The sequence below is a fragment of the Wickerhamomyces ciferrii genome, contig 00241, assembly GCF_000313485.1.
Source record: "Wickerhamomyces ciferrii WGS project CAIF00000000 data, strain NRRL Y-1031 F-60-10, contig 00241, whole genome shotgun sequence".
Lineage (NCBI taxonomy): Eukaryota > Fungi > Ascomycota > Saccharomycetes > Phaffomycetales > Wickerhamomycetaceae > Hansenula > Hansenula ciferrii.
In genome coordinates this window covers 33,107-60,172 of record NW_011887499.1, presented here as the reverse complement: position 1 = coordinate 60,172, position 27,066 = coordinate 33,107, and the positions used below count along the sequence as shown (strand labels likewise).

Sequence of the window (27,066 nt, the reverse complement as noted above, 5' to 3'; positions counted from 1 at the left end):
TTTACAGATTTCTCTTAAAGAACATCAAGATACTGGCCCCTGCCACCTGTATATACTATATGCTTTAATGACGAGATTACTAGCGCTTTTAATATCTTGATGGAATGTTCGTAAATAGCCATCAATATTTTAAAATGTTCTAATTGATACATAACAAGATATTATATTACGTTTAATTCTAGTGTTGGTTACTTTCAGGCAGGCATCAAAACCGGTTTCAACTTTCTACGTAGGTTGCCCCTCCATCTTTATTACATAAGGTATAGTATCAATTAATCAAACAATGTAGCGCTAATTTTCTTATTACAGCAGCGCATTTAAGGGCATTTACTGCCATGATAAGTCGCTAAATGGTCTTCGTTTATAATCTGTATAGGTATATAATAGAAAACTTCATGGAACAATAAACGGCGAGTATTATACTTTATATATGATGTTTCTACAGTCATTAGCAAGCCATCATAATTGATTCAAGCTTGAATTTCCGCCCAGTCAGTCAATTTTAATTTTCAATAATATGTTTCTATAGTTTCAAAAAGTTTAAAGTCAATTCTATGTAAATGGAAAGGATTTGAACAGAAACTTTAGGCTCAAAGCACAATTCTGCTTGATCCGTTCCAGATTTATTATCAGCCAGAAAGCCAGAACTAGAGCCTATATCACAACGTTTGAAACTTAATATCGTACTTCAACTTTTAATTTTGAAGTAATATACGGTCTAATTAATCAGTTATATAGCTCATGAAGTTATATATAGAACTTTGAGAGCTATGATTCACTTACTAAAGTATATAGTACGTACAACTCACACATACACTTTACGTCGCTCACTCCTTTCACATGTATTCTGCAAATGGCTAATCTTTGATGTGGTACCAGCTCATCATGAAGATAAGTGCAGTGTATTGCTTTTAATCCAAACATGCGCGTAAACTTAGGATTTTCATAGTACTTTAAGTTTACCTTCAGTGACTGTTCAGCCTAAATTTTGACGGATCGTCTTCCTGTTAGGCTAAAATACTAGTTGAAAGTTTAATTAAAGAGCAAAAAGTATGGTAGAAATTAGTAGCCTCTCAAACACTACACTGAAGGATATTCATTTGATTAATTATACCCGATAGTTTATCTTTGATGAACCATAAGTGATTCGATTGTCACCAAATAGGTTGAAGAAGCCCATGAAGGAATTAGAGCGGTTCACTCCGGAATCCTGGAAAGCTAATTCTCCTGACCACATACATAATACGTTCACATCTCCTATTAAATCCAGCTCAACTGTACCACCATTAAGACTACGTATTCTCTGGTCTAGACGTGATTGAAAGCTACCAGCTCTTGAAACTTTATGTTTTGATCATCATATATTTTCAGTTTTCAACTATAGTAGATATTCTTTCAGGTATAAAAGTGTGTAGCACAGTTAACAGTATAAGTTGATTTAAATTTTATAAACACTACATTAAATCCTCTTGCATAAATACTAGATACTGCTCATAACTTTAATTTGACCTACTGTGAAACATGAAGATGTACTATGCATAGCCAACCCTCGGATTGCATCTACAGAGATTGTTGCATAATATAGCAGTCAATTGTAGGAACCAAATGCACCAGCCTGCTAAGCAGAACTTTAATTTTCCCATGCCTAAAAAAGAAAATACATTGACCAAACACGAATAATAAACCTAAGGTTTTTTTTTCCATTATCACCAACCACACGAGCTTGAGCGTATATAAGTATAAACTATAATCCTCTAATCCTAAATTATTGAAACGGTTCTTTGAAAAGAGAAAAGAAGAAAGAAATAATAGAATTCAACGTTTAAAAGAATACGGAAGTGATTCAAGACTGTTATGAAATCATATTGAATCAACAAACTTATTCTCCAGCTTTTTTTCACAATCTTTTTTAATCATTTTAATCAGCCCAATTGATCAAACTAGCCGCCGTGTTTCAATCACTAGACTATATCAACCATTGAATATTTGAGCTCATTAAGCCGCTACATTTGCTGTACTATCTCTGTTCAATTCCAACTTATCAGGTTCAGCTTTATCCGCCTTCCATTTATTTCCATACACAGTAATGGTTCATTTACACACCAACAACATCAAAAATACAAATCATATCAACAGCAATTATTTGACAGAAGCGCCAAATATGGATTTCATGGATTTTTCAATGTTCCCTCAAGACCAGCAACAAGCTATGAATTTTTCCCATTTTGGTTCAGAAAATCAAGATCAATATGTTCCAAAAGCTGCATTTTTCGCAGGGTCAGGAAATGAAGATATTACAAAGCTTAATATGAATAACTTCTTGACCAGTAACACCAATATTGTTCCTCAAACTATCACTACAAATACATTACCTCCACAAGGTCAAAAAGTTTCAACTAATGATTCTTATGATTCTTCAGTTTTCAATTCTGACGATTTGTTTTTTTCACAAACTGCTGCTTATAATTCTGAACAACAACATCAAGATCATTTCAACCCATTGAATAATGGATTATTCAACCACCAGAACAACACAGATGTTCATTTTGTTAATGGATTATTAACACCAGCTGATAATGAAGCTCAAGAAATTTATTCATTATCTTCAAGAGACTCAAATGCACCACCAAGTACAGTTCCAAGTTCAGCTTTCGGATCTGCAACTAATTTAAATTTTGGTGGTAACCATTATCCAGCTACTGCTAATGCTCAAAATTATATGAATCACTATAGTCCAATGACTGCACCAAACTCAGCAGATGTTAGTTATTTCAACAATGATGTTTTTGACCAATTACCTCCACATCTTGATTTCAGAAATGCTCAATTATCTTCACCATTACATTCACCAAAATCTGGCTCTTTTGCTGAAGCTCAAGAAGCTATTTATTATCAACAACAAATTCAAAATAACTCTATTCAAAGACATAGTGCTAAAAAGATGGGTAGTACTGATTCATTACCAATGAGATCATCAGTTTCAAATGCTGGTGGTGTTTCCAAACCTTCAGCTAAAAGATCTAAGACAATGGGTGATTTAGGTATTTCTGGTATTAATATTTCCAATAACGTACCAACTCCAATTATTTATAATCCTGATGTTCAAAATGTTTATGAATGGATTAAAGTTTCAGAAATTACACCTGAAAGATATAATGAGATTTTAAATAGAGGTGCTGAAAGAAAACTTTCAGATGTTTCACAAATTTTAGATTCTTTTAAACAAAAACATATCATGAAGAAATTGAATATAATTAACTTAAAAATTGGTTTAAAAGAAAAATCTAATGATGAAAAACCACCAAGAATGAATATGAGAGAAATTCCTTACTCAGATAGTTTTGAAATTATTTGTCGTACATCAAGTGGATATGATACACCTGTATCAGAAGCCAATAATGTACTTAGCGGGCTAAGACATCTCCCTATATTGAAAGATCATATCAATTATAAACTTTATGAAGAATTGGTTTCTAATGGTAAACCAAAAGATGGTAAAGTTAAGAGACCATTAAATCAATTTATGCTTTATAGAACTGCAATGATTAGAGCTGCTAGTATTTTCAAAGTTGCTGAATTCATTAAGACTGATGATTTAAATGAATTGAATAGAATTGAACAAGAATTAATTTCCAATCCAAAATCCAAAATTTTAGATGAAATTGTTGGTGTTCAACCAAAATTAGATCATCATACAACTGCTCAAGTTATTGCTTTATTATGGAAAACTGAAGATCCTCAAGTTCTTCAAAAATTTTCAAATTTTGCACAAATTGAAAAAGAAACTCATTCAAAAGTTTATCCAAATTATAAATTTAATCCCCAAAAGAAAAATTCAACCTCTAAATAATCATTTCATCATTTCAACTAGTTTTTCTTATACCCATTATAGATCAATACAACTTTCCAAACACCTCTAGGACTTTCTAATAGAAGTATTAAAGACAAAATGATTTTCTTCAACAGCCTTTTAATTTATTGTTTTTATCTTTTTTTTTTATTATAATTTGTTTTCACAATTTTTTCAATTCTTTGAAGTTATTTTGTTTTTTCTTACCTCCTAATTTCAAGTTTGTTCCATGATGTTATTGAAAGAAATATAAATCATGACTGTTTTCAAAAAATATATATTATCCAAATTTTTAATTAATAATCTAATTGCTCAGCTGCACCATGTTGGTATTATAACAACTTATATTATACACTTTGCATGATGATTATGGATATTATGATTATGACCATTGACATATTAAAGTTATTAAAAGCTGGACTTTTATGATACTTTATATATTAGTAGATTGTTATTTGAAGCCATGTCTACTTCAAGATGGATATATGGTGGACATTTCAAGTCACTTTATAAATTTTAAGATGCTAATTGTTTCTTCATAATATATATACTTCGTTTCTAATAATTTATATTGTAGTTTGAAAAGACAACTTTAAAAAAGATCAAAAGTTTATAGAAGTCTATATATTATTTGAAATTATACTCAAATTATGTAATCACTAAATTTTTTAGGGCCGGGTAAAAGTTTGAAATTTCGCGGAAGTATTTTAATTTTTCAGAATTTGAAAAATCGCGGATTTTTTCAGTACTGTTGAAAAAAATGAAAAATTAAAAAAAAAGAGTTGGTTATTGACGGTTTGTTTGAAGAGTAGTGTGACATATACTTTATTTGATCTTTGTTTTAACAAGAAGTACATTCAGGTTAATATTGGGCATCGGAAGAATAGAGAGGTGATTCAAGAATACACTTTGAAGCAGGGAGAACACAGTATATTTCATCACATTGTCATTTGAAAAATATTAATCATGAATAGAATAAGAAATTCATTGGTTTTATCAAAACCTTTTATAAATCAAAGTTCAAAATTGATTCATAAATCATTTTCCACTACAAGATTTGTTAATCAAACCACTACACAAGAATCATTAAATACCACACAAACTACATCATCATCATCAGCATCAAATTCCAAAATCATAACAGAAGAAGAAGCTAGTAAATCTGCATTATTAGTATCATTACATAGAAGATTAAATTTACCAAAAGAATTTAAATTATCAACTTTAGCAAGATGTTTAACATGTCGTTCATCTCAAGGGAAATTAAATAATTATGGATTAAATATTTTAGGTAAAAATTTTTTAAGTTATTATGTTAGTGAGAATTTATTAGCTACATATCCAAGATTACCAACAATTATTTTAAATTCAGCTATTGATTCATATATATCAAATGAATCATTAGCTTCTATTGGTGAACATTCTTGGGGTATCGAAGTTGATCAAACTCCAATTTTACAAAAATTTTTGAGAGAAGAACCAATTGAATATAGTTATGGTAAATTAAGATTTTTACCAGTTAATCCAAAAACAAATGAAAAAGGTGTTACTAAAATAACTAAAAATGCAGGTGAAATAGATCCAACTGTTGCTTATTCATTATCTGTTAGATCAATTATTGGTGCTTTATATGCTTCAACAAAATCTGAAACTTTAACTAAAAAATTTATTTATGATCATATTTTATCAAGAAAACTTGATATTTCTACAATGTTTGAATTCGAACAACCAACAAGAGAATTATCAAGATTATGTAAAAGAGAAGGATTTGAAGTTCCAATTGCAAGATTATTAGCTGAAAATGGTAGATTAACTAAAAAACCAGTTTTCGTTGTTGGAGTTTTCAGTGGTGAAAATAAATTAGGTGAAAGTTATGGTTCATCATTAAAAGAAGCTAAAATTAGAGCAAGTGTTGATGCTTTGAAGAAATGGTATTTATATAAACCATTAAACCCAAAAGTGCCGAGTGATGAAGATTATCAACCAGGTTTAATTGATCATGGAATTGTTATTGTTTAAGATAACTTGGATTGATAATGGATATTATAGAATTTTCAATGCAATAATAGAAAAGTTCTTTTGAATTATAATTAAAAAGTAAAACATATTTTTAAATAGTTGCATATAGTTTACAACTTGTATATATACAATCATGAAGATTTAATGATTATACTTTTATGTACGTAAAATAAATTTAATAATTCTCATAACATTTATTTTAAAATTGTGTAATATAATATAAAAAAATAATAATAACATAAAATCCAACCATCCTTACCAATAATTTACCTTTAAACTTTTATACCGTATATATATAATCATAATTTATAATCATTTAATCATTTATTCTTCATCATCTGAAACTTCATCTTTATATAATGGTAATTTTTCATCATTATATTCTTGAGATGGAATTTGTGCTTCATAATCTTCAAATTTTTCATCAAATGATAATTTACGTAAATAAACTAAATAAATAATACCATATAATATAAAACCACTTAAGAATCCAGCCAAGATAGATAATAAAGCTTCATCATCTGATGCAATATTTTTAAAAGATTCTTTGAAATCAATATCTTTAACATCTTGAAATAAACCATTAGCCCAAACCTTAGTTGATTCTAAATAATCATTTTCATTAATTTGTTCTAATTTTGAAGAAATTAAATTATTTGTAAATTCTTTAACTTCTTCATAAGATTTGAATGGACCTGCAACGACACTTTCTGGAGCTTCATCATGTTTTGGATCTTTATGATGTTTTGGTTTATGATGTTTTGGACCACCATGACAAGGTTTAACACCACTAATTCTCTGATGTGGATTTTTTTCATGTTTTGATAAAGCAGCTTCAATATCTTCAGGTTTTTTAAAATTTGGGGAAGAAGCTAATTGAGCAAGACTATCAATACCATCTAAATTAACATCTTTGTATTCTTTGATACTTGAAACACCATCTTGATTGATTTTAACAACTCTAATGTTCTAAAATATCCAAAATGTTAGTATTTGATTCTTTATCAAACTACTACGCCTCTAATGACTCTTTGAAACGCAATCAAAATCACAAATTCAATTATACTCACTGCATAGATTGGTAAACAACTTGCGACTGCTAATAATGGTAATAAACTTAATACTTTCATGATTTCTTTCTTTGATTCTTTTCCAATTTATTAATTTTTGGCGTAATTTGTAAAGTTGTTGAAATGAATTTTGAAACAAGAGTTCAAGTACAAGGTATTAATATTTCTGAAATTATCTAGAAATTGCGCGAATCATTAAGAGTCCCAAAACGGAAATGGTTATCGCGATGGTGACTAAAAGTTTATACCTTTTTAAACAAATTTTTGAATAGACTTTTAAATAGTTTCGATTTAAAGAATCTATGAAATAGTTTATGGATTATGCCTCCATGGTAGTTTGGTAATTCAACAAATTCGGCATTTTCTCAATGTTTTTCCATGGAAATTGAACCAATTTCAAGGTAGTTGTGATATAATATACCAATAAACTTATCTCTACAAATGTCATATTCTCTTTATATGATATATATATGTTTAATTATATTGTATTATAAATGATTTCAATTTGATCCATAATTTAATCAATAGATAATTTTAAACATCTTCAAGATGTTTTTCAATAGCTCAATATTGTGATTCTCATACCAACAACATGTCATGATTTAACGTTGATACTGAAAATTGACATTATTTCTGATCTTTCCAAAGCTGATATTGTATGATGATAAAGATAAAAAACTCCCGTTAAAAAAATAAATCCTATAATATCAAAAAATAGGATATATACATAAAAAAAATTGAAAGAAAATATGACATGACTAAACCGATAATTAAAGCTGATGTTCAACACCCAATGCAAACAAGAAAATAAAAAACAAACCTTAAATGAAATAATATGTAAGAAAAAGATATAATATTTGTTTTCTTTGAATTATCCTTCAAATTCACCAACAACTTCATCATCTTCTAATTCATCATCATCTTCAACATCAATTCCATCATCAGCATCATTTTCACCATCATCATCACTTAAAGAACTAACATCACTTAATTCATCATCACTTTCACTTTCACTTTCTCCAATACCTAAATTTGGATTACTTGCATAACGTTTAACATGATCTTTAACTTTTTGTTCATATAATTTTTTATCATTCATTAATAAAGAAGATGCATCACCATTTAAAGGATCTGATGCATTTGGATAACGTAATAATTGAGGTAAAAAAACTTCAAATATATTGAAAACATCAAACATTGGTGACCAAGTTTGATTTATAACATCAAGACAAACAGAACCTGAACCTTCATCAATATTTGGATGAAATATTTTATTTTCAAAACCTATTGATGGTGATTTATATGGATATTGATCTGGTAATTCAACATGAATTTTCCATGTACCACCTTGGAAAGGAGCTAAAATAAAATAGTTAATAATAAATTCTCAATTTTTTTAATATAATAGCAAACAAAAATATAAATACTCACTATCTTCAGGACCTTTGAATTTAACATAAAATTCTTGCATACTATCATTAATTAAACTGACATCATAATCACTCATAAGACTTAATTAATTTGTTAATAATCATATTCTTCAATAAACAAAATTTTGAATCAAATGTTGTAGTGTCATTTTCCTAACCATTTGCCCCATAGTAAAAATATAATACATACAGTTTCATAACATCAGTTTCAATTCTTCTTTTTGGTGAACTTTAACAATAACATGTTAGTAACCATTTATCAAATGACTTCATAAACTATGTTTACTTACCTCATTTTGTTTTATGCTTATCAGACGATGTTAAATATATCAATGGCAAATATAACTAACCCACACTTATAACTTGTATGATTTTTATATATAAACTTTTCAATTCAGATTTTAACAAATATGATTTCCAAATTTTAATATACTGATTATCAATTCTTTTAATTAAAACAGTAATTTTATTCTCAAAATTTGAATTTATTGAACTAAAAAAGAATAAAATTGAGTGAAATGGTTATCTACTTTTTAAATTGTGTGACATAATTTACTCACAAATTTAAAAGCACACCCGAAAACGGAAATCCGAGGTGAAAATGAATATCACGTGAATATTTTTAAAACCTCGGAAATATAAACTACGTATTTATTATGTAAGCAGATTTATGGAAATTTTATTATACAAAAACTTATTGTTGTATTGGTTGAGGTTGTTGAGGTTGTTGTGGTTGTTGATATTGTTGTGATTGAGGTTCTGGGATTGGTTTTGGTTGTTGTTGTTCAGGTTGTTCTGGTTGATGTTGTTGTTGTTGCTGCTCTGGTTGATCTATAGGTTCAGGTTGAAATTCAGGTTTTGAATCAATTTTTAAACCAAAATTTATTGAATGTTGATTATAAAAATTTGGATTATTAGTATATTTAATTTGAACATTATTTTCTTTTTCGAAATTTTCAATTAATTTATTTGTATTATCAATTTGTTCATTATTATTTTTAGATAAAAATTCTTTTGAAAGATTATTTATTAATTCATTATCTTTATTATTTGATTCATTTAAATTTTGTTTTAATTTTTTCAATTCATCTTGTTCAATTTCAATTTGCTTTTTATTTTCTTCAATTAAATTATTTAATTTTTCTTTTGTTAATTTTTCACTTAAATTAAATTTTAAATTTGAATCATTAAATAATTTAAATAATTTTAATATATTTTCATTTTTTTCAACAAGATCTAAAGCAACTAAATTCTTCAGTGTAACTGTCTCTATCGAATCCCCGTTCTTAATAGGCACCGTACTTGCTTGTTGTAATGTCATTTTTATTGTTTTGTATGTGATCTGTCTTTTGATAATCTTTTGTTTATATATTTGATACGCCAAAAAATCTATAAAATGTCCAGAAAAAAAAAACCTTTGATATTTCCGCGAATTCTCACCTTTTTAATTTGATATTGAACTAATTTAAAGATTTATCTTTCCAATCTAAAGTTTTATCAAGATCTATATTTTTAATTTTAATATTTTCAATTGAATCAAATGGGATTGAAACAAGACCTAATTCTCTTTTATTTTCACTTTCAGATCCAATTATTGAATTATATTGATTTGAAATTTCAATAACGTTATTTAATAATAAATTTGGTTTATTATCTAATGCTAAAAGGATACCAATTAATATTCTTTGATCTTTTATGGTTACTTTAAGTTCAGTTCCTATCAAATCACTTGGAATCAAGTCTTCAATAGATGTCATATCCTTATATACCTATTGAAATTGTCTTTGTCTTTTTGTGATTTGGTATTTTTTTTGGTGAAGATTTAATTTTCACATACTTTTTAAAGAAATCGCGAACGTCAAAGACAAATTAGTTTAAACAAGTTTAGACACAAGGACAATTTTATAAATCAGTATAAGAGAAGACAGGACATCTGAGAAAGTGGTTCAATTTAAAGGTTCAATTGTTCTACCTAAAGCAGTTTATATGACCCGGTTGTATAAAGCTATGCATAATCCCTTTTTGTCTGGTTATAATAAGGAGTGCTGCATGTATATCATATGATGAACATCAAAAGACTTTTGAAATAAAGAAGTTAGACCTCTCAAGCGTCAAGGTATTTGGGAAGCTGGGAACCCATAGATCTTAGTTCCCATTGACCTAAAGTGATGCTATGGACTCCTAGTAAACATTATATTGCAGCTCCTCGTAATAACTTGACAGCTTTAAAGTATTGGAAAGATGGTACAAATCTTTACTTCTAATTTTAGCTACACCCAACAAATTATAACTTTACAAGCTGGAACACAACTATGATCCAAGCTTTTAGACAGCCATATATGCTGTACAAATATACATCCTGCAAACTTTAGCTGCACAGCTAATTGATGTATTCGGTACTAGTCGCTGTATATGAAGTAATTATAACTTGTAAGGCTCATTAAGTTTATCCGAAAGACAATACAGAATAAGTTTCTTTTGGGAAAGTTATTCCATGGATCATTTGATATCTAGGAATAGATATATATTTCAAAGTCAAGAGCTATACACATCTACAAGTTACAACTTAGTAGCACCAGTATTACCATTACTCTCTTAGTGTATTCGATTTTCTCTCGGGTATTCTCACCAAGTTGATGTTTCATCTCGTATTTATGAATATCAGAATAGATCAACATGTTGAAGAAATAGGGAAGACCAGCTTTACAATTGAAGGATATAACGTTATAAGGGTTGACCATCAATTGGCCATTATATGAACTATATCACATACATGTTAGCCACATCATGAATTAAATAGCCTACTTATTCCTGATATGTCCATATTCAGTTGCAATTCAAGGACGTCAATGCAGCCAAATGTTGAAATTATTCAACAAAATATCCAACAAGTTAAAGATATTCTCGAAGCTGCTTAGCTGAACCTACAATAGTACAGCTTTTAGTCAATTGACAATAACTTCTCCGGACTCAAGTGTTCCATAAGCTCCAACTTGTAGCAGCCATCTCCATTGTTTGCTAGTTTAATGATCATTGGTCAATGGTCAGTCAATGGTCAGCTCATGTGCTGGCTAGTCATCAAGTAATTAATTTGTGGAGTGCAGCCACTTGAGTGTACATTACACAGGGCTTCTGGGGGGACTCTGTGCGTGCCATTACCCATCCCCTGCCTAAGTCCGCCTACACTCTTTTGGACTTGTTCAAGATCTCCTTTGGGAATTATTTAACCATCTCGCTAAAAATCAGATTGTTTCGAATTTCCAATTAAACCCCCATAAAAATCAAATTTGGTAATTCAATAAACTCAATTTTATTTTTTTACTTCTCAATAAATTCATAAAAATTTCCAATTATAAACTTGTTCAATCCTTTTACAAATTGACAAATTCATCTCAAAAGTTCAATCATTGCACCAACACAAGGCTAAAAGGATACCTGCTCTGTTCATATCATCAACAATCCATCTAAGCGCCCTGTTGTATTGCTATCTTAAATCCTTCCAAATAACCCCCCTAGTTTTCCAAAATACCATCCAAACCCCCTTTTGAGTTATAATATCATCATCAATTATAATCATCAATCATGGCTAGAGATATTCAAAACCATTTATTATTCGAAGTGGCTACTGAAGTCGCCAACAGAGTTGGTGGGATTTATTCTGTCTTGAAATCTAAAGCTCCAATCACTTCTCAAGAATATAAAGATCGTTATACTTTAATTGGTCCTTTAAGTTATCAAAGTGCCGCTGTCGAGGTTGAAGAATTAAAAGTTACAGATCCTCATATTAAAACTGCCTTGGATTCTATGGCTTCAAGAGGTATCAAATTTCTTTATGGTCGTTGGTTAATTGAAGGTGCTCCAAGAGTTTTACTTTTCGATGTTGGTTCTGCTTCTCATCATTTAGATGAATGGAAAACTGATTTATGGAATATAAGTGGTATTCCAACCCCAAATGGTGATCATGAAACTAATAATGCCATCTTGTTAGGTTATTTAGTTGCTTGGTTCTTGGGTGAATTAGTTTATCATGATCGTGAACGTGCAGTTATTGCTCATTTCCATGAATGGTTAGCTGGTGTTGCTTTACCTTTATGTCGTAAAAGAAAAATTGATGTTACCACTGTTTTCACCACTCATGCTACTTTATTAGGTCGTTATTTATGTGCTGGTTCTGTGGATTTTTATAATAATTTAGCAAATTTTGATGTTGATGCAGAAGCTGGGAAAAGAGGTATTTATCATCGTTATTGTATTGAAAGAGCTGCTGCTCATTCTTCTGATGTTTTCACAACAGTTTCATTAATTACTGCTTATGAAGCTGAACATTTATTGAAAAGAAAACCTGATGGAGTTTTACCGAATGGGTTAAATGTTGTTAAATTTCAAGCTGTTCATGAATTTCAAAATTTACATGCTGTTAAAAAGGAAAAAATTAATGAATTTATTAAAGGTCATTTTTATGGTCATTATGATTTTGATTTAGAAAATACTTTATATTTCTTTATTTCAGGTCGTTATGAATATAGAAATAAAGGTGTTGATTTTTTCATTGAATCTTTAGCAAGATTAAATCATAAATTAAAAGAAAGTGGTTCCAAAACAACTGTTGTTGCATTTATTATTATGCCTGCTCAAACTCATTCTTATACTGTGGAAACTTTAAAAGGTCAAGCTGTCATTAAATCATTAGAAAATACTGTTAAAGAAGTTCAAAATTCAATTGGTCATCGTTTAATTGAACATTGTTCAAGATTTCAACAACATGGTAAAGAAATTCCTGATTTAGATGATTTAATTAGTCCATCTGATCGTGTTTTATTGAAAAGACGTGTTTTTGCATTGAAAAGAGATGGTTTACCACCAATTGTTACTCATAATATGAGTGATGATGCAAATGATCCAATTTTAAATCAAATTAGAAGAGTTGGTTTATTTAATAATCCAAGTGATCGTGTTAAAATTATTTTCCATCCTGAATTTTTAAATGCAAATAATCCAATTTTACCATTAGATTATGATGAATTTGTTAGAGGTTGTCATTTAGGTGTTTTCCCATCTTATTATGAACCTTGGGGTTATACACCAGCTGAATGTACTGTTATGGGTGTTCCAAGTATAACTACAAATTTATCTGGTTTTGGTGGTTATATGGAAAATCTAATTGAAAATTCTTCAGATTATGGTATTTATATTAATGATAGAAGATTAAAATCTGTTGATGAATCAATTGATCAATTAGCTGATCAAATGTTTGATTTTACTAAAAAAACAAGAAGACAACGTATTAATCAAAGAAATAGAACTGAAAGATTATCAGATTTATTAGATTGGAAACGTATGGGTCTTGAATATGTTAAAGCAAGAAATTTAGCTTTAAGAAGAGCTTATCCAAATTTATTTAATGATTCAACAAATGGTGGTTCATCAAATAATTCATCTTCCCAATCTGAAAGTTTATTTAATTCTAAAATTAAAATTTCAAGACCTTTAAGTGTTCCAGGTTCTCCAAGAGATCGTAATTCAATTATGACACCTGGTGATTTAGGTTCTTTACAAGATGCTCAAGTTACAGATGATTATTTCCAATTACAAAAAAATGAAGAAGATGAAGATTATGGTTCTTATCCTTTATCATTAGGTGATGAAGAATAATTTAGTTCTACATAATTATAAACATCAATTAATCCAAATTTGCTTTCAATTCTATTTGCTTATCACATTTTTATCCTCAATTATATTATATTAAAAGTCACAAAAAACATCAACATTTTATTTTAGTTCTTTACTTTAAACTTATTGCTTAATATTTGCCATATTATATTTGTTTCATTTATGTTATACTATAGTCATCAGTTATAATCCATTAATATATACTCTTATCACAATTAACATTCTAGTATCATGATAACTTTAGGCCATGAAGGTGGTTGTTTAAAGTACATGATTAAGACGTATTAAATCTTTTGTATTATATGTAGTATGTATATATTTAGATTCTAACTAATTTAGGGAGATGATCCTGCAAGCTATTTTGTGTCAAGACTTTTTTATATATCAATTATTAATTATTAAATCATCAGTACCTGCTAGAACTCTTAAAATTGAACATATTGATCTCAACATGCATAACATAATGTGTCTAAATTCCTAGTTATATTAGCTAATATATGGGGCGCGTTACGCGTATATTACCCGCTACACATTAAAAAGGTGTCACCAAGGCGTACTTAAAATTTGAAGAAAATTCATAGCCTATATAACCACTTAGCGCCTATATGAAAAAATGTGCAAGTTTCTGTATATTTACTCTTGGAAGTTTAGACTTATAGAGTAGTTCGTACTACGTAGATGTACCAAACTATTGGAACGTACATATTTACGTAATGTTAATTTGATTAGCGGTTGTATATAGGCCTAACAACCTATATTTAAGCTGCTAAAGTAATTAGCGCTTTTATCCAACTTGAATAAATATAAGCTGTTGATCATGATCTAATGTATATGTTATATACTAGCTGTTATATGAATGGGCAGCTGTACTAGTATGATTTCGTTTCATCGAGCGAAGATGAAAATTAATGTGAAATATAGGATCGATTTAACTAATATGAGCTTACCCTTATTAATATATAGTCGAGATTATATATATGTGAATTTCTGAGCCACCAGGCTCATATCTGAAATTACTAATCGAATGTTATTATACCTAGTTAAACTTGACATGAAATTTACCTACTATTTCCGTTAGAGCGCAATTCACATGCAGTTAATATATATAGATATGAGACACCGTTGAAGTTTATTCTTGATACGAGGATAATATAACGTTGAGACTTATACACTATACATAGATTCTTAGCTAATTATTTAATGATTTTGAAAGTAGTTACTCGCTTAGTATAATATATATATTATTGTTTCATGATGAGTTTAGCACTACGACGTGTCGCTAATATATACCAAGCGCACCTAGCCTTGTAGAAGGACCCCAGTACAATACACATTAAAGAATTATTTTCGAAGTACACTTATCCGATTTATTACATGCTCATGTGTACTATTAATTTCACTTTAAACATAGATAGTGTATAATCACAGAATGACTAGCTGCGTTTTGTAGCTATTAGTTAGTTGCATAGAATTTCATAGATCAAACTCGTAAACAGGACGTTATACACCAGCATATCTTCTGATCTTGCACTTATAAAATATCATCTAAAGCATGCAATTGTTGTATTGATAAAATATTTCAACTTCATAAGTTTCTTAGTACATATGTCTTGAGCTTTCATATGTACCTCCAAAATAATTATTCGGATTTAGGATATAGATATGATCATGTCAAATTGGGACAAGCTGAAGAAGGAGAGAAGGAGTCACCATGACAAGGATGTAACAGCTAGTTTCATTTTACGAGTTTAACTTCTAGTAAAGCTTATAATGGGGAGATATTGGTACATATTATTATGTCTACTGCTTAAATCTGGGTCGAGCTTAGCCGGTGTTATATAATTTGGGTAACGTCCTTTATAGAGTATTACTTGTTTAAAAAATTAACATCGACGACGTACCCTGTTGACGTTCTACTAACTTCTAAGATACTTGGAGGCTTTGATCCTGAATTCATAGAAAGCTATATGTATAGATCTATGAAATATTAGCAGCTGTGATCAATAATCATGAAGTCAAGGAGATCATGTATAGCTTGGCTTCCCCAAGATTTGCAACTTAGGCCATGACCGTAAATATTGAAAGTACGACGCAAAGGTTGGAAAGTAGTTCATTCAAGTTCGTCTTGCTGACGCTAACGGTTAACCTCAGCTAACTATGATAATATTGATCACTCAATTGTATTATATAAGCTCTAGGTATAAACCTATTAAATCAAATATATATTATATATGCAGATATAATTCGTACATCCATGAGCTGAATCGCAATTAATATAATTCACAGTACGTATAATAATATTATATAATAATATACAAATTAGCTGCTATAGTAGGTTAATATAGCTAGTAATTGTAACTTCCAGTACCCAATTATAAAACACAATATAGACATATCATGTGTATAACTTATTCGAATTGGAGACAAGTCACAAACATCCATATTGCATCTGTAGAATATTGCGAAACCCAACGCATCTTGAACATGATCAAGTTAATGAAAAGGTCAATTCTTGGATCTAGTATATCTAGAGCCTCATTTAATAGAGGTACTTCATATCTTAAACGTTAAAGGCGGCGCCAACTTTTCTTCAAATTCAAATTTACCATGTCAAGCGGTTAAATAATTGTTTTGGACGAAAGTATTTGACACAAGGCTCAATATTTTAAATCAACAGCTAGCTGTGCTATTTAGAGTTCAAATTTGACAAGTGGTATACCAGATGCACTAGCCAATTTTTAAAGTTGATAAGTTGAAACTTGAGTGTATAAGGACATATATAGCTGTGCATCAATTATTATATATGTGATACGTTGGACATTTCGAAGTTATCTCTGAAACGTTTAGTACAACCTTATACTAATTTATTAACTCATCATATTAATTTACGGGTTAACAATGACGTCCTATATAACTTAACAGACTTAAGGACATAGTAGTACAATACAATTTATGTTGACCACTAGCTATACTATAGCATATAATATATTCTATGATAATCCACGTACCATAGATGACAGTAATCATGTATATAATATTATCGGAGTTCAGCATCAATCATACATATTCGATCGATTGTAATCCAAGCTAGGTACTTTAAGGTTGGTAAAATTAGTACGACTAGCTTCAGCTAATTAATAAATATACATGGGCGAGCTGGAGAACCCGATCGAACTTTAAACTAGCGGCAGCTAGCTAGCTGTTTGGTTACTGGGTACATTAAATTATTAATTAATTCACTGTGACCAGGTTGAAACATCATCAAATGGCTACATTGTCTTTATGTTAAGCGACTAGATCGTAATGGTATATAATTCAATTGTCCATTTATACAGAGGTATATGTTTGAGCTTGATCATCTTATATAGCTGATACATGAAGTTCATTAACGATCTTAATTCAATTCCTTAATCTTTATAAGAATCTACCAGGTGACGTTATCGAACTATTACTATTTTAGACAAACAAGTCAACAATAGTCGAATTAGAGCTTGAGTTTCTCCATCAAAATATAATAATTATCTTCTCCTCAAGATTAATCTCCAAACTTCCTGTCACTGAAAGTCCAGACTTTTCTGATTCTATCAAGGTCCGGACATTTTTAGGCAACTCGCTCGGGACACAAATTATTGTGCATTCTGTATTCTGTTACCTGTACTAAAAATACTTAAATTGTACAGCTACTACTCATCGAAATAAATCATTGTGCATAAAAGTCTGCATGGCTTACGGAATAGCTTATGTAAGGAACTAAATTCTTTAGCATGTATAAGAAATTGGAATTGAAAATTGGGTACAAAATATCTGAAACTGGGTTGAAGTTTAACCATCACGTAACTTTTGAATTTCAATCCTTAATTTTTTAACATTTGACAGTGAACCTATGAAAGTTTAAACTTATAAGCTACCCCTAGTTATGTTCAGCATATGGAGCTCAACAATCCCATCATTTACGATCATATAGCTGATAAGCTTAAGAGCCCAATAGACTCATGAATGAATGAATATATTTAAGCCTTGCAACTTTTTCGAATCCTAATATAACATATACACTATATTAATTACTAATAATATTATTCATTGACACAGAATTTCTGTCAATTCCAAAGTGTATATCTTGTATGATAATGGACGATTGAATCAGATTAATAGAAGAACCTCGGCATACCTGATATATAGTTTGTTGATCAGTGTCATATATGGAGCTATTTAAGCCAAAGCTGCCCTTTATAACGGTATACTTAAACCGTTGCATCGACTACACTAATATGGCTGTTCAATAGATACTATTATAGTAATCAGCAGCTATGTTAGATGAATTATATGAGCCATTTTTCCTTATTGCAGTCTATCCATAGTTTTTCCGTAATGACATAATTGTGTACTATCAGGCTTCAGCGCTGTAAGTTGAACTTTTTGGTACACAATTTTTACCAAAAAAAGTTTCAATTCTATTGTTCTAAAATTTGCAGCGAAATGACGTCGTACAAAATTCATGGAAGTCCGCGATCGATCATGACATCTTTGGGTAATTTGTTCAACTGATACAGTGATGTGATACCGGAATTTTGAGTATAATTTTCCAGTGTTCACTGCCACTAAAGCACCAGCTACAGGGGCACTTTCAGATAAAGGTTATACTAGGTATAGAAACTAGTCGAATAACCAAATGCTGTATAGTATCTTACGTCGTTCGATATCGAAAAGTTTATCAAATCGAAAATTATACGTATCATGACTCAACATACCAGCTATAATATTATTGCTCTAGTTGAGTCTTCAGCTCGAAACTTTATCGAGAGCATTGAATCTCAATCTAAATTTAAGTGTATGTGATAATTTTTAAGATACTACAGAAGAAGTTCAATATATAACTATTCATAAGAAAATTTTAATCATAACCATTTTAATAATATGTGATATCCCGAAAGACAGCATACTATATATATAAATAAACCCACCCTTCTTTTTTGTAAATTGACGTACAATATGGAAAATTGTACATAATTAATATAAAAACTTGAAAATCAATTGTATAATATAATATTGTTCTGAACTAAATTAACAAACTCATAAATTTTGTAATATAGTGTGAAACAAGAACGAAAACCAAAAAAGCAAAACCATAAAGCAAAAAAAACCAAACTGAAACCATAATTGAAAGCTTGTATTAGTGTTAATTAATTTGTGAAAACCAAATCCATAGTGTAATAATTAATGAAATAAAGAATTAAAATACATCATCACTAGTTTTATATCATCAAGTTATTTTGAGCTCTAAAGGTAATATCATTGAAAACTTCACTACCATCAGTACCTAAAAATAATCCAGCGCCAACATCATTTGAACCATCTTTCAAGATTGAATAATCAACACCAGTACCATCAAGATTCAAAAATTCACTATCATCTAATGGTGATTTATTCAAAACATCATAAAATTCCAAATCTTCTTGAGTTTTATTAAATTGTTCTTTTTGTTGTTGTTGTTGAATTTGTTTTTGATCAATTTCTGAAACACTAGATGGTGGTGTCCACATCTTTGACATATCTGGATTTGCTGGTTGAGCATTTTCTAATGAAGGCCATAATGAATTATCAATAGGATTTGCATTGAATGATGAAATATCTGTTGCCGGACTAACAGATTCACTAAATGTTGTAGTTGGAACTTGTAATGAACTAACAGCTGAACCTGTAGATCCTGAACTAAAACTATTCATATGACTTGGGAATTGTTGGTATTGTGGAGTTTGTTGAGGTAATTGTTGAGGTTGAGGTTGAGGTTGTTGAGGTTGTTGAAAGCTTGTTGATGTACCGATTGGAATTAAGTTTGATGATGGTGATAATGAAGTTGATCTATCTAAATCACCAAGGTTTAAGCTTAATGTACCCAAATCCAAACTATGATGTCTAAATGGTGCCATATTGATATCTAAACTATTTTTATTCAAATCAAATAGATCACCATTGAAGGATAATTGTGCATTTATACTTGATGGATCAGTTGGTGCAATTGGTGATTGTTGTAAATTTATTGGTTGAATTGGAGCAGGTGCTGTTGGTGAAAGATTAGCCATTGGAATAGGAGCAGGAGCGGTTGGAGCAACTGGTGAATGATCATTTTTGTAAACTTTTTTTGGAGCTTGGAAGTTATTTTGAACTTCTGATAATGATTTGAAATGTGAACGTTGTCTTTTAGTAGGTGGACGATCATGATCCTTGATGTATTTCCAACATTGATCACCATAACTTTTTGGTGTTAAGCCAGTGACAGATTTGAAAACACGATGGAAATGCCATGGTGATAATTTTGATTTAGAAGCCAGTTCTTTGAAACCTAAGACACCACCTCTTCTCTTCTTTTTACCTCCTTGTGATGATTCTTCATTTTGTTTAGAGATTGAAATGGCAGCGGCAGCGGCTATATGACGACAAGCTAATTCAACCAATTTGATGTGTTCAGATTCATTTCTAGTCAATTGACGATCATAATGACCATTGTTTGTGTTGATTGAAGGTACACTGAATGCTCTTCTTTTCAAGTCATTAGCGTCATCTGTGAATCCTATTGAGGAGTTAATAGCCTCTATTGTGATTTTGATTAATGGTAAGTCTAATTGTGTGCTTGGATTTATAGGGTCACAATGTTCACATGATTCAAAACCTAAAGAAACAGCTTGATTGGCATCAAATATGAAAGAAACATCTTCTTTTGAAGTAACTTTTGGATAATGGTCACAGTTTGGGCGACAAACTTTACCTAATTTCTTGTTGCAACATACAAATGATGAAGTTGCAAAAGGGTCACTAAATTGATAAGCCTCATATCTTGCGTTATCTGTGTTGTATAATGGAGCTTGAGACATCTTGTATTAATCAATTGGTATCTATATGTTTGTGATTCTTGTAGCAAAATTGAAATTCTTTTGATATTATATGTGAAATGTAATAGCTAATGGGTATATGAAATACTGAGTTTAAAGATGAATGCGGTATTATCAGATACTTGTTTGAAAGTGGTTTGAAGTTTGAATAACAAATATCTTTTGATGCGATAATACTTTGTTCAACTTTTGATTGATATGAAATAAAACAATAAAGATCTGATATTCAAAAGTGTAAAATTGATGCAATTCAAAACATTTAAATACAATTTGAAAAGTTGATGAGGGAAAGTTTTGAAAAAAGTCCTTCTGTAAAATTAGGAGGATCTTGAATGCGCACACAATAGCTGGGAAAGTATAGGGTTTGCATGAATAGACATAATCGAAAATTCAGAAGGAAGGTCGAGACAAAGTTGGGATGTATGCAGCTATATGTATGATGCGCATACTTCTGGACAAACGAGGCGAAGAGTCAAGACTCAAACACCATATAAAATTCTACGGGATTTAAGGTTCTGCAGCTTATGTATACCTGGGAATTAGTAGACAAGGACAAATTTTTTGTCACCTTGTCAAAAATGTCCATATTAATCTGCATTTTGTTATACTAGGGTAAATTTAAGAAACAGCTTCATGATGGAGAGGTTCATGCTAATTGAGTAAAATTTTGAAATTAATTTCAAGAAACTGTTGATTGGGGTTATTATCTATTGTTCATATAATTAATCTGTTCAATGCTACATCATTAAACATCGAGAAATTGGCTGGGAATCTGGGCCGATTTATTCAATTACGTGCTACTTGAAACCATTGGGGCCATCTAGAATTACTCAACTCTATCAACCAGCAATTTAATCAGTTAAGTATAAACCATCTCGAATATATAGAACGTCAATTTGTGCAAACTTTTTAATACGTCGTGATGTTTTGTGGATGTTTCAAGCTAAACTTTAGCTATAGGTAATATTACCATCCATCTAGTTCGTAAAACATTACAATATTTTTACACACCAAGCACTAAGCTATAGTGCTCACTGCTTAGGTGCTTTATACTAAACTTTAAGCATATATGTTTAATAATAGATTAGATTTATAATACGTCAATACGTTTTCGACACGAACTGTTTTATTCGCTAGTGAGCGTCACCTATATATGATTATACGGTATATAGTTTAAGTAAGATGTGTTTTTAATCATATTATTAAGCTTAACCTTAGTTTTGAATCCAGGGCCACAACTTATATGAGTTGTTGACCTTATCACCTCTGGTCACCATGAATACATTGTTTCAACATGTTTAAAACACGTAACTATACTGGCCTATAATAAGTTGATAAGTTACCTATACTCTGTTGTATCACTTCTTTTCATACTTTAAAAGTTCACTAGGTTAATAGTATGTCGAATGTCGAATATAATATGTCACTATTCCATAGAATCATATGGAACATTTTGCTTCGTGCCTAGATGAACTAGATTTTAAGCTCATCGCGAAATAATAATATTTACTAAGAGTTCAGACTCCTTGAGTACTATACTATTAAACTGATAGAAAAGACATTTTGGACCGTTGACCGTAAAGTGCACATTTGGAATTATTTATCTGTCTTCTTTCCCAACCTTCTTCTAAATGCGCTCATCTTCAGACTTATGATACGTATTAATCGAACCATTCTCACATGAGATGGGTTTATCTAGATTCATATAGCGATTAAAGCCTTCAAAGTTCAGCTCCGTATAAACCATGAGATGAAGGAAAAAACGTCTGTCGGTTTAATCGTCTGTCTTACCGTAGTAATAATCAGCGTTTCTTTAACTTAAGGTTGGGAATGGCTGGCGATTGGACAGCATACCAGAATACACGAATTAAGGTTGAGTTTTGTTCATCATACGGTTGAAACGACACTAAAGCCGTAGAAGAATCCTGCAATATATACATTAATATTAAAGTTTGAAACTGAGATGTAAAAATGTTAAATCGAATTGATAACTATAAACGATTGAAAGATTTTGGTATCTTATACTATCTTCAATCTTGGTATACCTTAACTATAAGTGACATATGATAGTTAATAATTATATGTCCTGTTTTTTCATAGTTCCGGCTAAACTTTTTTTACATCCGCAACTTGCATCTAATTTACCTGTACTTACGACGTAAAATCTTCAATTTGTCTATTTCTCCGCGCGGGTATATACTACTAGTATAGAAATTGTTATAGCTACTAGATGTGTAATACACTTTATATCGTAATTGTTATAGCTACTAGACGTGTAATACACTTTATATCGAATATATTTGAAAACAAAGTAGATACTTAAATAAAGAAGTTGGATTTTGGTATATATCTAATATCTACCTATCAGGCAGAGAATTTCGAGTGCATTCTCAGCTCAAGGTTCATGATATATTTAAGTTGCCAGAGCATAGAGCTCATGTGCAACTAATTGTATCAAGTATATATTGAATATTGTAATTACTCGATCGAATATGACTTTAATAACGTACTGATCTCAAAAACTTGAACTTTAGTATCATGAACTAGTATATACTATATGATAATATTATTGTATTTAGAGCATCAATGGCAAATATCATAATATTAATGTCAATAGGTATTTATTAGTCTATCACGACGTACTTAACGATCATGAAAAGGAGCATGTAGATCATATACAATATATTAAATAATTGATTAGGAATATAATGATTATAATTAATATAATCTGTTATGCTTCATGAAGACAACCGACGTTGTAGCTCATTTTGAACGTCTATGCCTTCATGAGTATAATTGATATCTGTGTCGACGTAGAGTTCAAGTTTCAAGCTTCTATATATAACGTTTTCAAACACTAACAACGTCGGCCATGAGCCTCTTATGTCGTCCTCTGTTGAGAAAACGTATATCGACATCATATATATTATTGTTCATGGGAATAAATAGTACTTAAATTTAGTCAGGAACATAAAGCTATTACGTATATATTATGGTATTCACCGGCTTAAACCTTAAACTCATGCATAGCTGTATTACTTTGAATTCAATTAATCATAAAGCTAGTTGAGACTTGACAGCGCACTCTCAGGACAATTATATATTTATCATTTTCAGAGCCCAATAGTAATAATATTTAACATTGTATTAACACACCTAGCAGCTTGAGTATTATAATATAAGATTACCAATCATGAAATGATTCAGATGCTCAATTAATTAATACACTAGCGGTCATCATTGCATTATCAATATTATATATAGAGATAAGCTAGATGTAATGTATGTCATGTATATATATATATACGTACTATGGCTTATAGTTATTAACATTTATATATCAACGCTGTGAACCTAGATGCATAGTACGTCCTGTTACTTGTTCTATATAGATATTATTAGATCTTTGTCTATAGTTCCAGCTTCTCACTACTCACGACGTCATCATAACTAATTAATATACACGTTTTTCGAACAACTATAGCTATAGCTAGTGTTGTAATATATATTCATATTAATTATTCGGTTAAATGAAGACCGTGATATATAATTAGTATACTAGCTAGGTACCCATACCGGCTAAAGATGACAAGAAATCATGATATTGAGCATCCATCTAGAGCTGGATCGATCGCAATATTTTATATTGTAATTACAGAACTGGATGAGATAAAGCTGTTGTAAAATTACTACTAAACAATTGATATTACACTATATTCAGTTACTGATATATCTAGATTAGCTAAATTAATTACAGGATATTCATGGAATCTTATAGAATTTTTCAAATCGATTATGTCAATATCATCGGAGAAGAAATATAAGGATCGCCATGCATCGATTGTTTAATGTACAACAATTTAAATCCGACATGAATCTCCAGTTTTTCTTGATTGGTGTGGTTGAAACTTGAGTATGACGTTGGAGGTGGCATGTAATCGTTTCAGATGTTGAGATGAGGTGTATCATGTATACCGGATATTACCGTTCGCTATAAAATTGAATTCTTTATCAGGGTGAATGTGGAACCTTATTGTTATTTGTAATTTCTGAACTAGTTTACCAAGTGTTATTTTGATAGTTTTAATTAGTAGTAGAATCCCGTATTACTTAAGCTGTCTAATAAGATTTGAATATGCTAGATCAGAATTGTTTAGTACTGTAACGTTTGACGCATCGCCTCAAGGAGACACATAAAATGCCCTTTTTGGCTGATAGCGCAGATGTCCCGGACATCGAGAACATCGAGACGATTTTCTGCTAAACTTCCGCTATAAGGGGAGACATGTCAAACTTAAAAAACAGGTGAGTCTATGCAAGGTCCATGACGAAGACTCCAAAATACTGTGCGAGACACAGAAAGACACACGAGAGCCAGACAATAGACACGGACAATGGACATTTATCATATACAATTGAAAATCCAAGGACAATACAGTTTCCATTAAGATTTAAAATTTGAATGTGCAATATACATCAACAACAAACCTTTTTCTTGAAATTATCCCCTAAAAAGGTACCTTTTTAAGCACAATTAGAAATTCAAGTCGATAGAGCATCAACTCAACTTCAACTTCAACCCTTATTAACTCGATGAAGACATAGGAAACCAGTACTGAAAAGTACATAGAATCGATCAGAATGGCTTATAGAAAACACTTCGGGGTACCTCTGGAGAGTTTTAACAACTCCATGAACAAGTTGATTTTAAGGTAGACCTGTAAATTGTAAGCTGGTCGAAGGTGATGGAAAGTTGAACTTTGAAAGTTGGAATGCTAGAAGAATTAAATACATTAATGACTGGACGAACTCAATTCTAGATCAGGAATTTGAAATACAGCATTATTGTAGATAACGTACCTATGTATATAGGTAAATTGTTCTTGTTGTTTCCATGATTTGTATATATTATATAATTATTCTTTTGCTATATAGTTATCTCATTTTCGAGGACTAACAAATTTTCAATACGTCTCTTAATATATATTCGATATATATATTTATTATAAGCCCACATACGTTGTATATTTCAACTGCAGTTATATATCTGTACCATATCCAGAGCTTGTTGTTAAGTACAGGGCCACTAATCGGTTTCAGGGTGTAAGTTATACTCAATTTATGATATTTCATTTATTAATAATTGGTGCAGTTGTTTCAATGTTAATGATCGTGCACAAATTATCATATTATTCTGTTACATCAATAGAATCATGGGATATATAAATATTACTTGAAAATTCAAAATTATAGAATGAGCTGCAGCTATATATTTCAAAGAAAGCTGATAATGTTTAGGTTTATTAGAATCAACATGTGATTGGCAATTGCAATTGACTCGTGAACCTACCAATATTATAGATCCACGATTGTTGTGTTTATAGTATCGTTAAGTGCAAAACAAATTAAAATTTTATAATTGATATGGCCATCAATAATTCATTCTTTATGCAACCCATTTGTTCGATTAGAGGTTCCTATAAAGTCCATACTACACTTACATGATTGAAAATCTTCAAATGATCAGGGGTCGATGAATAAAGATTTTGAAGTTGACACAATTTGTGAATGGAAGATTTATTAATCAATTGAGTTGCATTAATTATATGACCTATGACAGTATGGCTCATAGACTTCCAAAGATCTTCAAATCAACTAGCAAATTTATATCTTGATCCGGCTGAATCAGTCCAACAGATGTTGTACAACCAACTAGCTAGACGTTCTAGACCATAATATAATTTACACCAATTTTCAACATGAGCAGATATAATTAATCATGAGTATTAAATTTGATTGTTCAATTACAAATTTGCTAATATCATATTATTTAATTATTCAGCTATAGCTGGTTGTGACTTTTGTCTCTACCATATAGATAGTGTGTATTATCAATTTTATAATTCAATCATGATATGGTTTGTACCTTGGGACATGCTATGCAAATTATTGATACTTGGTTAGTTGACAAGCAAGTTAATAAATATGTGACTATGTTGAAATATGTGATATATTGACCATTTATTTAATATTTCTATATTCAACTTAAACTGCATAGAAACCATATGATTAGTTCAGCCAAGGAATCATTAAATTGGATTCTAGAACGATAGTAACTCAATTGTGGTCAACCGTGTCAT

At 30.3% G+C, this 27,066-nt stretch overlaps 8 protein-coding genes across 8 annotated transcripts; 3 read left to right on the top strand and 5 right to left on the bottom strand.

Annotated features, from left to right (window-relative positions):
* Nucleotides 1-2,086: 2,086 nt before the first annotated feature.
* Nucleotides 2,087-3,850, top strand: BN7_5943 (Transcription factor; the record flags this gene model as incomplete). The annotated part of the gene is made up of 1 exon (XM_011273509.1): nt 2,087-3,850. The coding sequence occupies one exon, from the start codon at nt 2,087-2,089 to the stop codon at nt 3,848-3,850; it is 1,764 nt and encodes a 587-aa protein (XP_011271811.1).
* A 966-nt stretch (nt 3,851-4,816) lies between these two features.
* On the top strand, nt 4,817-5,869 carry MRPL3 (mitochondrial 54S ribosomal protein mL44; the record flags this gene model as incomplete). The annotated part of the gene is made up of 1 exon (XM_011273508.1): nt 4,817-5,869. One exon carries the CDS (start codon nt 4,817-4,819, stop codon nt 5,867-5,869), a length of 1,053 nt encoding a protein of 350 aa, XP_011271810.1.
* A 324-nt stretch (nt 5,870-6,193) lies between these two features.
* On the bottom strand, nt 6,194-6,999 carry BN7_5941 (uncharacterized protein; the record flags this gene model as incomplete). Its single annotated transcript, XM_011273507.1, has 2 exons — nt 6,194-6,828; nt 6,936-6,999. The coding sequence occupies 2 exons, from the start codon at nt 6,997-6,999 to the stop codon at nt 6,194-6,196; spliced, it is 699 nt and encodes a 232-aa protein (XP_011271809.1).
* Nucleotides 7,000-7,810: 811 nt separating this feature from the next.
* UBC8 (E2 ubiquitin-conjugating protein UBC8) lies at nt 7,811-8,446 on the bottom strand (the record flags this gene model as incomplete). Its single annotated transcript, XM_011273506.1, has 2 exons — nt 7,811-8,286; nt 8,413-8,446. 2 exons carry the CDS (start codon nt 8,444-8,446, stop codon nt 7,811-7,813), a joined length of 510 nt encoding a protein of 169 aa, XP_011271808.1.
* Nucleotides 8,447-9,063: 617 nt separating this feature from the next.
* HTL1 (Htl1p) lies at nt 9,064-9,690 on the bottom strand (the record flags this gene model as incomplete). Its single annotated transcript, XM_011273505.1, has 1 exon — nt 9,064-9,690. The coding sequence occupies one exon, from the start codon at nt 9,688-9,690 to the stop codon at nt 9,064-9,066; it is 627 nt and encodes a 208-aa protein (XP_011271807.1).
* A 139-nt stretch (nt 9,691-9,829) lies between these two features.
* Nucleotides 9,830-10,126, bottom strand: MAK31 (Mak31p; the record flags this gene model as incomplete). The annotated part of the gene is made up of 1 exon (XM_011273504.1): nt 9,830-10,126. One exon carries the CDS (start codon nt 10,124-10,126, stop codon nt 9,830-9,832), a length of 297 nt encoding a protein of 98 aa, XP_011271806.1.
* Nucleotides 10,127-11,951: 1,825 nt separating this feature from the next.
* On the top strand, nt 11,952-14,021 carry GYS1 (glycogen(starch) synthase; the record flags this gene model as incomplete). Its single annotated transcript, XM_011273503.1, has 1 exon — nt 11,952-14,021. The coding sequence occupies one exon, from the start codon at nt 11,952-11,954 to the stop codon at nt 14,019-14,021; it is 2,070 nt and encodes a 689-aa protein (XP_011271805.1).
* Nucleotides 14,022-19,291: 5,270 nt separating this feature from the next.
* BN7_5936 (CCR4-NOT transcription complex subunit 1) lies at nt 19,292-20,908 on the bottom strand (the record flags this gene model as incomplete). The annotated part of the gene is made up of 1 exon (XM_011273502.1): nt 19,292-20,908. The coding sequence occupies one exon, from the start codon at nt 20,906-20,908 to the stop codon at nt 19,292-19,294; it is 1,617 nt and encodes a 538-aa protein (XP_011271804.1).
* Between the last annotated feature and the right edge of the window lie 6,158 nt (nt 20,909-27,066).